The sequence below is a fragment of the Arvicola amphibius genome, chromosome 18 (genome assembly GCF_903992535.2).
Source record: "Arvicola amphibius chromosome 18, mArvAmp1.2, whole genome shotgun sequence".
NCBI lineage: Eukaryota > Metazoa > Chordata > Mammalia > Rodentia > Cricetidae > Arvicola > Arvicola amphibius.
The window spans coordinates 23,594,540-23,606,884 of NC_052064.1; the positions used below are offsets into that span (position 1 = coordinate 23,594,540).

Genomic DNA, 12,345 nt, shown 5'->3' on the forward strand with positions numbered 1-12,345 from the left:
AGGAATGTCAGCAAGGTGTCCGGTGTTGGAGCCGTGGGCAGCGCTCTGGAAGTGCTGCTGAGTCAGTGAAAACCAGGAAGATAAATCTCAAATAGGGAAAGATCACCTCCAGGGAAAAATAATAGTGAGAAATGAGACAGCGCCATGGATCACGGCAATGCCCAGATGAGATTGATATTTGTAGAGATAACGTAAATATTAATAAAGTATTGATCCAGGTGACAGCTGTAAATATGAGGAAGGGGAAAAAAAGAAATGGCAGAGCAGCCTTGAGCTGGTTCCCCATCTCCCACAACACGAGACCATAAACAAAGCCTAAGGCCACTAAAACACCACCAGCAAAACATTGTGGTTTTTCTTTCTTTTTTAAAATATTTATTTATTTATTATGTATACAATATTCTGTCTGTGTGTATGCCTGCAGGCCAAAAGAGGGCACCAGACCCCATTACAGATGGTTGTGAGCCACCATGTGGTTGCTGGGAATTGAACTCAGGACCTTTGGAAGAGCAGGCAATGCTCTTAACCACTGAGCCATCTCTCCAGCCCCAACATTGTGGTTTTACGTGCACTCCCTCCCTGACTTTGGATTCCTCTCTCTGTAAAGCAGCGCTCTGGACTTTGGGCCCACAGGTCTGTGTAGCTGGACACACCGCTACATCTCACTAAATTTTGAATCGTGAGCATAAAATAAAAATTAAAACAAAAAGAAAAAGAAAAGAGATGGAGAATGAGAACTGATGTTTTCCCAGTGGAGTAAGATACAGTTAATATTCCAAGCTGATTCTATTGGCTTAAGATGTTTGATTCTGGGCTGGAGAGATGGCTCAGAGGTTAAGAGCATTGCCTGCTCTTCCAAAGGTCCTGAGTTAATTCCCAGCAACCACATGGTGGCTCACAACCATCTGTAATGAGGTCTGGTGCCCTCTTCTGGCCAGCAGGCATACACACAGACAGAATATTGTATACATAATAAATAAATATTAAAAAAATAAATGTTTAAAAAAAAGATGTTTGATTCTTTGGGCTAAGGAGATGGCTCAGTAAATCACCTGCTGTGCAAACACATGGACCTGAATCCAGATGCTAAGCGCACAAATAAACTCTGGGCATGGTAGCCTCTCTATAACCCTAGCACTGGGGTTTGCAAAATTATTTGAGAATTTTCTCCAACGTTGTGCTTAATCTAGACGAACTTTTATAAAGATGAAAGTATTAGATCAGTTTAATGTATAATGGAATAATGTATAATGGGAATCTATTCATTCTCGATATCCCACAAAAATTGCATGAGATTAAATGACAATAGCAGCAGATAAACACTCAAGAGGAAATAAGGAGGATGTGACAGCAGTAAAAATAGGAGACAAGCCAGTCTGTGTCACTCACTGGCCAGCCAGTCTAGTCAGTGGATGAGGTCCAGGTTCAACGGGAAACTCTGTCTCAAAAACTAAGGTAGAGAAGAAACAGTGAGAGGCACCCACTGTTGGCCTCTGGACCCCCCAACCCCAATACAAACATACATTCATGCACACACAAAGAACACACAGTCACACGAACACCAAATACACATACACACACAAAACACACGAGTACCCATACACAAAGCACACACTCGCACAAACACTACACACACGCACACACTTCAAAAAATGATGTCCAACTGTTTCTTCAGAAATGGCTCCGTATCAGTCTTGGCATTTGCCAAGTAGCGAGGACACGTCCTGAGGCCATCGACCCAAGGAGCAGCTGGGAAGTGTCTTGGTGTTTATTTTTATGCACGCATGTCGTCACGTCTTAGTCCTTTAAAAGACTCATTGTGAGGGTCAACTTAAACAGACATCCACTACAAATACCTCCAAGTCTGGCCCCTGACAAGGATGGCTTAAGGGCACCGGTTCCTTGGGGGGGCGGGGAGGGGGGTCACTTCCTGCAGGAGCCGGGGTTAGAAAGTCTGGGGAGTTACATGATAATGGCACCAGCTGAATAATAAACAGTAAACACGCTGCTTCTCTCTTTGCCTAAGTCCTGATAGAGTTCTCTCACCTTACCCTGCCCGTTTCCACCAGGAGCAAAAGTCACCTAACTGGGAGCAGGTTAATTAGCTGGAATTAAAACAGTGCTGAGTGTGGGCTGGGACAGCTCCGAAAAGAGGGAAGCCAGAGAAGGGGGCGAAGGAAGGACACAGCCCCATGTTCTCTCACACACAGATACTGTTTAGAAGCAATACATAATATTGCGTCTTTTCTTCGGAGCTCAAATCCATGCTTTAAAATATCATACTAATCATTTTCAGGAAATGCACAAAGCATCCTATCTAATTTAATAGCTGTTAAAATTTTATCGATTGTGCAGTTTACTTTGCCATCCTTAAAATCTACTCAAATTTTATTCAAAATTAATGGCAGGTGCATGAAAGATTGTATTGTTCTTCTAGTTTATTTGAACTGTATTTCTAGGCAATGATAGCCATTCAGACCAAAGAAATAATTTTAGATTTTTTTTTCAGTAACTATATATACTATAAACCTCAGAGGTCTTGGGCCATATTGTGTTGGCTTCTGTTACTGTCACAAATGTCCAGATAGTCACCTTCTGCAGAGAGCACTTGATCTGTGCCCCCAGGATTGGCTCTAATGAAATAATAACATGTACTACAGGAGCTTGTGAAAGAGGCCCACAGCCTATTAGCCTCATGAGAAGTATAGAAAAACAGAGAGACAGAATCCCACAATTCCCTTCGAGGATACTACCCCCAGCGATCTCTAACCTCCCACTAAGTCCCGCTTCTTAATGCTCCCATAATTTTCCATTAGCACCAAGCTCGTGATTGGGCCTTTGACGGCCTCTCAGATCCAAGCTAGCCCATGATAGTTTAGCCAGCATCTCAGAGGACCACACACAGAGGGGATTTGGCACATGCATCTGGTGATGGGGTGGTCTCAACTCGTGTGTTCGGTCTACCATGTGACGACGACGTCAGACATCCCGGTGACTCTGCTGTAAATCACAGCTGTGTTTTTTCTGTTGCACACTCACCAGAGATGCTGCAGTGTGAAAGCTTCAAGCGAAGGATGATGGCCGTCATGTCTCTAGAAGTGATCTGCTTAGCCAAAGACCGGTACTGGAAATGTATTTTGGATGCAGGTGATGCAAAAATATATTAACTCTCTTTTTCTTGTCACAGGTTAAGTAAAGCTATATTATATTCAGGTTAATCATTTTAATATATTGTATATAGTATATATAACACACGCATATTAACATAGGAATGCATATTTAATGCTGGGATCAGATGTAAAGCATAAACATACACACACATATATGTATGTATGTTTTTCAAGACAGGGTCGCACATATAACCCAGGCTGGCCTTGAACTTGTAATCCCCTTGCCTCAGCCTTGTTTTTAATTTAAAATTTATCCAATATATTTGGTCGTGGTTTCCTCCTCAACTTCTCTCAGATCCCCCCCCCCATCCTCCTCCCTACACAAATTAAAATTTTAAGAAGTAATAAAAAGAACTTTAGTATAGCGTCTGTTGTAGGTGGTGACAAACTACCTTGACAAAAAACCACGCAGGGCAGAAAGTGTTTATTTTATCTTGCAATTCCAAGTTACAATCTATCCTTACAGGGAAGTCAAGGACGCAAGGACCTGCGTCAGTCGTCCCTCCAACACACACACACACACACACACACACACACACATACACACACACACACACACACACACACACACACAGCACACACACACACACACACACACACACACACACACACACACGCGCTCGCGCACTCAGAGGCCAACCTTACCTAGACAGTCCTGCCTAGAGGCTCTCCTCTTGGGCACTTTTAGATGACGTCGTCAAAGTGACGGTAAGCACAACCAACATGGTACTGCTAGGACCGCTTTCTATAAATTATTCCAGTCCTATACTTGTACAATTCCCTTTTTAAATTGAAAACTAGAAGAAAATGCCAGGCCAGGCCTGTAAGTAGTTCCGCATTCAGAAACGGCACTAGTTGCCTGGTTCCTCTGGCCTGGTTCCTTCACTAATCAAATGAGCCAGCCATGCGGACTTGTTCTGAGAGCCGCGCTGTCCGCTCTGACTTCCAGAAAGGATGGGAATGTCGAACTATCCAGGCTGGAATCCACTTCGCTAACGTGCATATTGAGACGCAAATGATGTCCCGTGAATATTGATGGATGAACAAGCTTTCGCTTATTTAACTCATTAAAGGCATGTTTGGAAAAGCTCTGTCTCCCCCAAAAGTCAACAATAGGTGGTTTCATTTCGGGTAGATAAATAAAGGAGCCTCAGTTATAGTCATAATTTTTCATAACTTTGTGTAGCTTAGCAACTGACCTGAGGTAAACCTAACAAGCATTCACCTAAAGCTAGGTTTTCTAGATTTCTATATTTCTATTATAATGGATGAGGCTACTGTTACATTTTATTGAATGAGTACATTTTTTACTTTTTGGTTTAAGATAATGTATGGTAACATATTCAAATAATTACACAGTTACTGCCACGCCAGACAAGTCAGAATCCCAAGCAGAACTTCAACCTGTGGTGCCCAAAGCCTTTATCAGCTAGGGATGATGATGCACATGTGGTACCCAGAGCCTCTATCAGCTAGGCATGACGATGCACATCTCGTTACCATGTGGTACCCAAAGCCTCTATCAGCTTGGCACGACGATGCACATATTGTTACCATGTGGTACCCAAAGCCTCTATCAGCTAGGCATGACGATGCACATCTTGTTACCATGTGGTACCCAAAGCCTCTATCAGCTTGGCACGACGATGCACATATTGTTACCATGTGGTACCCAAAGCCTCTATCAGCTAGGCATGACGGTGCACACCTTGTTCCCAGCACTTGGGAAGCTGACACAGGAAGATGGTGAACTGCACAGTGAGTTTCTGTCTATATAACAAATTATCAATTCTATAGGCCAAAATTGAGTGTTTTAAAGATGGTTTAGATTTACTAACATATGTAGGATTATGTTATATGAAATGAAACATCCAAACATCAAAAGTCACTATCTTGTAGATAAGACAATAATTATTTTCACATCACTTCAAATTGTTATTCTGTATTTTGTAGAACTGTCTGTAAGATTGCCATACCATAAACATTATTTCATTACTGTCAGGATAAATGGACAACAAATAACTTTGAGACATTGATGCTCATCTTAGTCTTATCTTTACAGGCACCATTCCTGCCTTAATCAATCTATTAAAATGTCCCAGAATAAAACTGCAATGTAAGACCGTCGGGTTGTTGAGCAATATCTCAACCCACGTGAGCGTCGTGCATGCTTTGGTGGAGGCGGGAGGCATCCCCGCTTTGATCAACCTGCTGGCTTCCGATGAGCCCGAACTGCATTCTCGCTGCGCTGTCATCCTGTATGATATTGCGAGGTGTGAAAACAAGGATGTTATTGCCAAATATGTGAGTACTGTCCCGTGAAACACTTCCGACCGGCGGCCGTCCTCTCACATAGAAACTAGAAAGACAGCGATCCATGCTGTTAGAGTAACAAACTCCCAGGGCTGGCCAGCTAAAGGAGAAAGAATGTCAGGAAAAAAAAAAAAAAAAAACCCTTCAGCAAGCCGCGGGCGTGTAGATCAGTGCAGGGCTGGGGCCCAACGCCAGGGGGCCTAGTTTAGACCTGAGTGGCCCCGGAGAGAAAATGGAGTACGTCTCATAGTATATACCAATTGTTTCTGGTTTATACGAAGATATTAGTTCTGCGTGAGAAATATATCATAATTATGTACCAGAAAGAATTAGGATACAACTGCTTTTGGTGAACTCCAAGCTATGGCTGCTCTGCTTTGTCCCTGCAAACAAAACCTACACCTATTGTGTCCACGAACGCTTTAAGATCTTTTTTTGGATGCTCGCAAATGAAGTGGAGTTACTTGATAGAAGTTTCTTCCACTTCATAGAATTGTTTCTTCAATATGAACTGAACCATCTACGTTATCAAATGGATAACTACCTTGGCTTCCTTATGGTGGAAAACCATTTCTATTTATTCTGTTCTCTTTGGGTCTTTCAACATCATTTGCCTTTGTGCATTTTTTAAAAAAATGTCTATGAAAAACTTTAACTGCTCTGTCTATTATCAATCCTTTTGAAAATATATTGGAAATATAGTCACACCCACATCTATTTCAGTCACTCAGTCTTATCTACCTAAATCTCATGTTAATTGATCCTGGCAGCTAGCCAAAATAAGGGTAAAGTTTCTCTATGGATGCAGTCTCCTTAGGCTGTGCTGCACCGTTCCACTTTAATGGGTCAGGAAACAAATATGTATGTATTATCTTCATTCTGCAATAATATCGTATTTTTCTAGATAAAGAATGACTCTGTTGTCTTAACCGTGTGACGTCAGTAGACACCTTTGTTTACAACAGGTGTTCTCTAGTAAACAAGGATGTGTTTACAGAAAGATTACAGGCCTCGAAACGACGTGGCATCAATCTTGAATGAGCTCCCATTTCTTCTCGTTCCTCTTCAGAATGGAATCCCGGCGCTGGTGAACCTCTTGAGCCTGAACATAGAAAGCGTGCTGGTGAACGTCATGAACTGTATCCGGGTGCTCTGTATGGGGAACGAAAGCAACCAGAGAGCGATGATCGAGCACAATGGCATCCAGTACCTCATCCGCTTCCTGAGCTCTGATTCCGGTGAGCCTCAGCTCGTCTGTTTAAGTCGCCAGCCGGATTTACCAAGTAAAGCAAACGTGATCTGGATGTTTCTGCTAACAAATACGTTGGGTTTATCTTTGAACGGATCTCTGCACACAATATAACCCAAATAGCTAAAAAACTTAAAGCTGCTAAGTTCATAGAAATAATTGACTCTCAGAAGTATATTAAAATGTTTAACTGGACATCTGCATAAATAAGAATATAACCCGTGAATAGTGAAAATAGAGCAGATTCTATGTTCAGGGAGGACACGTATTCTTTTATGAACAAATATTTAGATCATTGGAAGCGATTTTGCAATGCACACCAAGAAGTTCAGATTTGCTCTTATATATCTGATATCGAAGTTCAAGGCGATCAGCAGGCATTAAGCCAGGTACCTGCTTCTGAAGTGCACCTCAGTCCTAGGAGTCCAAGGGAAACCAGGCAGCTTCTGCAGCAGCCATAAACGACCACCTGCATTCTGTAAGGACAGTCCCATCCTGGCGAGCAGACACAGCATTATGCGCACTTCAATTATAAGGAGAAAAACATGGGTACAGCTGTGTCTCCTTTTGTCCCGGCTTGGTTTGTCATCCGTCTTTCTCCTTAGTTCATCATATGTAAGTACAGAATAAATACAAAATAAAAACATTGGTTAAACAATAATCCAAGCTTAGATAAGGGGAATGCTTCAGAGAGCTTGCATTATTTTAGAAGTTCAATTTAAGCAAGTGTCTTCTTCTAAGAATCAGCACCAGGTAATAAAGACACTTAAAGCGTCCTTCCGGTCCTTGAGTGTTCCCTTCCAAGTTTGCTGCACCATTCGCTAGTCTCTCCTGACTGCTGGAGGAGCAGCACGGGAGGCAGCCTTTATGCTCAGTTCCACCATGTCAATTTTACTTATAATTCCCCATCTTACTTTGCTTGTGCCATTAATAAAAACGTCAAGCAAGAGATTCACTCTTTCTTTGTTTCTCTGCCTGCTCTAGATATTATAAAAAAAAAAAGCAGGAATTATAACAGTAACTTAAATAAGTGAGCTCACAAAAAGTAATAAAAATAAATACTTAAAATAATTCCCTCTTAGGTCTAACACCTAAATAAAAGCATTATTCTCCTACACTGGAATCTATATTATCCTCTTCCTTTAAGAAGTATGAAGAATTTAAATTTATAATTGTAATTATTTTTTCTCTCTACACAACTTTAGCATTTTAGCAACTAATTCTCTTTACTATGGGCCAAGTGGCTCAGTCATAGAGCATTAAGTTATTAAGAAAATAGCATCAAAGTGGGTGTGTGGTTTTTATCCGTGTTACTTTGCTTTTTGAGAAAGGCAAGTCGATTGGGCAAACTAATGTTTTATAAAAAATTTTAAGATTGTTTCAGGGAAATATTACACATCTCTGCTCAATTTTGATAGCAAGTTTTGATGAACACTTTCTTATTATTGAGACAGCGTCTTACGGGGTAGGCTGGGCTAACCTAGAACTCACAAAGGGCCTGCTGCCTCTGCCTCCCACATGCCGAGATTAAGGGTGTGCCCAGCTTATTCACACAATATTAAAGTTCAAGCTCTTTTTATTAGAAGCAAGGCAGTAATGGCAACTAAACAGAATAGGAGCTTAACCGTGGAATCAAAATTAACACTACTAATGAAAATCGATGAACATCCTTTAACACAACATGAACCATTGTCAAGGCATACGATGTCACTTTTTTAAAAAGATTTATTATTTATTATGTATACAGTATTCTCAGTGCTCTGCCTGCAGGGCAGAAGAAGGCACCAGATCCCAATACAGATGGTTGTGAGCCACCATGTGGTTGCTAGGAATATGAACTCAGGACCTTTGGAAGAGCAGGCAGTGCTCTTAACCACTGAGCCATCTCTCCAGCCCCACGATGTCGCTTTTTAGCTATTCTGGACAGAAATGGATATTGTGTGATGCTTTACTCTGTTGGTTTTGTCCGTGGTCCACTACCCAAGTAAACCACACACTTGGAAGAGGCTTCTTCTTAGTTATGAATGCCCAGCCTTAGCTTGGCTTGTTTCTTGTCAGCTTTAAAAAAAAAAAAAAAAAAAAAAAAAACTTGAAATATTCTGACTACCTTTCACCTCATCTTTCCGATTTCTGTACACCTTTCTTTCCTTCTTACTCTGTGACTGGTTGGGTGGCTGGCTAGCTAGGCAGCTGGCCTCTGATGTTATCTTCTCCTGCCCATCTCTTAATACTCTCCACCTGCCAGCTCCGCCCATCCTTGCTCCTGCCACGCTATTGGCCGTTCATCGTTTTTTTTAGGACCATCGGATGTTTTAGATAGGCACAGTAACACAGCTTCACAGAGTTAAACAAATGCAGCGTAAACAAAAGTCACACACCTGAAAACAGTATTCCCCAACAGGTGCATATCTTGAACCATGAGAAACAAGAAACAAACCTGAACGGAGGTTTGAAACAAATGATTACTGTTCACTTAAAAAGTCACAAAAGAGGGAAGAAAGAGCTACAGAGACATCATACATTAAACGCATGCTCTCAATTTCGTTCTATACCGAGGGAGAAAAGTGTCACAGAGGACACCACAGGGCAGCTGACGTTTGATGAAAGCATCGCCTCTACTGATTGTATATCTAATGTCTACACACAGCCTCAGATGTGTGCGGGTCCCTGCCGTCATCACCGGCAGCAGCGAAGTCATCCACGAAGAGGCAGAAAGGAAAGCTCAGTTAAGCCTGGCTTGGTCAGCCGTACTGGTTCAGATCAGGAGTCTGACGCCAGGCCGTTTATTGCCAGCACGCTCAAACACAGTACAATTTGAGGAAAATGTCTCCTGGCGTAATACAATCCCCAGTGCGCAAGGAGGCATAATTCCATTGAAACTCAACTAAAATACGTGTGATTTCTTCCAAGAATGACTAGAGATAGTCATTTGGTCTCCTAGCTCCCTCCACTCCTGGTTGAGGGAGCTTGATGTAGGCTGGCCCTGCGGTACCCCAGGCATTTAGTCACCCCCCATTTCTCCACCTTCTCCTTTGGGAAGACAATCCAACATGCTTAACATTCCTGGTTTCCATGGTGATCTGGGGATACAAGGACCTTTGTTCTCCCAACACAAATGTGGAAAACTAAATTATAGCCTGGCATAGTGGTACACTCCTTCAGTCCCAGTATCGGGCGAGGCAAAGACAGCTGGATATTTGTGAGTTTGAGGCCAGTTTGGCCTAGATGGTGCGTTTCAAGCTAGCCAGGACAGAATAGCAGAAATAAATAGATAATAAATAAATAAAACAAAACTAAGTTGTAAACACATAAATATATAAAATTAATTTACTAGTTAAATTTATATATCCAGGTGAAGTATGTGAGTTCTCCCACTCATTCTTAAAACTTTTCTGTAAATTCATAACAGCAAAATAAAATGAGATATCATTTAGTCTACTAAGTTATTAAGTTTTAAGTATTCATTTTAATGAAAATATTTCTATTCAAGAAGACAAAATCAAATGGATATGCCTGAGCTCTGATCGTGAAAGAATAAGATGCTACTGGTTCTTTTAGAAAACAATTTACTGAGATGTTTAGACTTATTCCAGTAATTCAAGATACTCAATGCTAAGGGGGAAAAATGTATTGATAAATACCTACATGCTAAGAAAATTTCTCCTGGAATCATTTAAAACAGCAAAAGGTTTGAAACAACCATATATTTTTAAAGTGTGAATTGCTAATAAAATGTAATATGACCGTTGATATGCAATATTCAGAAGGCATTTGTGACTTTTATGTTCATAAAAGAGAGGAAGAAAATATTTCAATGGTAAACAAAAATTCTGGATGTTATATTTGTAGTTAAACTACGTTGAATATGCTATAATTATCTACATAGGCCCAAGTATCGGTATAAGAAGTAGCGGACCAAACAAAATCTAAAGGATGAATCTGGACAGTCTTGTCTTTGAACTTAGGAATTCAGTTTTGTAACATGGAAAGCTACCCTGCCGCGTGGCAGGTTGACGTTTCTGGTGACTTGTTCGCTTGCCCTCGACTCTTTTGAAGATACGCTGAAGGCCGTGTCCTCGGCCACCATCGCCGAGGTCGGCCGGGACAACAAGGAGGTGCAGGATGCCATGGCACTGGAAGGGGCCATCCCTCCCCTGGTCGCTCTGTTTAAAGGCAAGCAGCTCAGTGTCCAAGTGAAGGGTGCAATGGCTGTGGAGTCCCTGGCAAACTGCAACCCTCTAATCCAGAGGGCGTTTCTCGAAAGAAAATTAACTAAAGATCTCCTCAAACTACTCAAGGTAGGGATTTTTTTTTTCCATTACCTTTCCAGCTGTTTAGAGGGTTCACTTCATTTTGGATTTTATTTGGGAGACCGGACCATCAAATTCTAAAATGCGCACTTTATATAAAAAGATATATCCGTAAAGTGTTCAGAACATGCTCTCTGAATGAACGGCATGTTTTTGTCTTAATAGGCCTTTCAATTAGATGTTAAGGAGCAAGGAGCCATAGCACTGTGGGCCTTGGCAGGCCAAACCCTGAAGCAGCAGAAGTTTATGGCGGAACAGATTGGCTACAACTTCATAATAAACATGCTTCTGTCTCCATCAGCCAAGATGCAGTACGTAGGTAAGTTACGCTCTATGCAGACCGCTGGTGTAGACGCTGAAGTCCACACCCACCTCTTTTACCGTTCTCTGCCAGGAGGCGAAGCGGTCATCGCGCTCAGTAAGGACAGCAGGCTGCATCAAAACCAAATATGCGAAGGGAACGGCATTGCGCCCCTGGTCCGCTTACTGAGAATCAACAAGATAGCCGAAGGCACCCTTCTGAGCGTCATCAGAGCCGTGGGCTCCATCTGTATTGGTATGTATGCAGCCTCAAGTTTTTAATTACTATGAGAAAAAAAAAAAAAAAGAGTCTTCGGTAGAGTCGGAGAACGTTTGTCTGTCTCTGTTCACACCGTGAAAGAGCTCAGAGAATGATAAATGGTTTCCCCAAGACCTTGGTGAGTTCAAGTGCTGAACCTGAGAGTTTCACATCTTCTTGCTTTGGAATTCTGAGTAGGATAGAAAATGAAGACAGTGAGCACTGGCTATTTTTGAACTAAAACAATCCCATTTCTTTTAAGAGAACTTTAAAATGTCAAGAGCTATAAATTTCTTAAGGTTAATATTCAGTTACATTTTCTCAATTCTTGTTGACTTACATAAGCTATTGTTTGTTTATAGAAAGTGGCCTTTGTTGCAAAAGAATTGACCTTTTGAGCTCTGGTTCTTTGCTGACCCTGCTGAGGTCAGGGTAGAGGCTGTGGGCTATTTCTTGCAAAGAAAATAAAAACGGCTTCTGTGTGGGTTTGTTTTCATTACTTTAGCTCTATGGTGGAGCTTGAAGTCAGATATGGTGATGCCATCTATCTAAATATATCTTTTTAACCTTGAAGGCATATTAATATGACTTTAAGTGTGATTGTTATAGATGACTAGCTACTAAACTGTATCTTTTTTTTTTTGGTTTTTTTTTTTTTTGGTTTTTCGAGACTGGGTTTCTCTGTGGCTTTGGAGCCTGTCCTGGAACTAGCTCTTGTAGACCAGGCTGGTCTCGAACTCACAG

At 41.5% G+C, this 12,345-nt stretch overlaps 1 protein-coding gene across 1 annotated transcript in view; it reads left to right on the top strand.

The window, feature by feature from the left end:
- Ankar (ankyrin and armadillo repeat containing) overlaps positions 1-12,345 on the top strand; it is a 40,581-nt gene that overhangs the window by 14,468 nt on the left and 13,768 nt on the right. The window contains exons 10-15 of the mRNA XM_038315247.1: positions 3,043-3,147; positions 5,233-5,474; positions 6,553-6,721; positions 10,789-11,030; positions 11,208-11,361; positions 11,437-11,598. Of these exons, the coding sequence (XP_038171175.1) occupies positions 3,043-3,147; positions 5,233-5,474; positions 6,553-6,721; positions 10,789-11,030; positions 11,208-11,361; positions 11,437-11,598 (1,074 nt within the window). The remainder of the gene's footprint in view (positions 1-3,042; positions 3,148-5,232; positions 5,475-6,552; positions 6,722-10,788; positions 11,031-11,207; positions 11,362-11,436; positions 11,599-12,345) is intronic.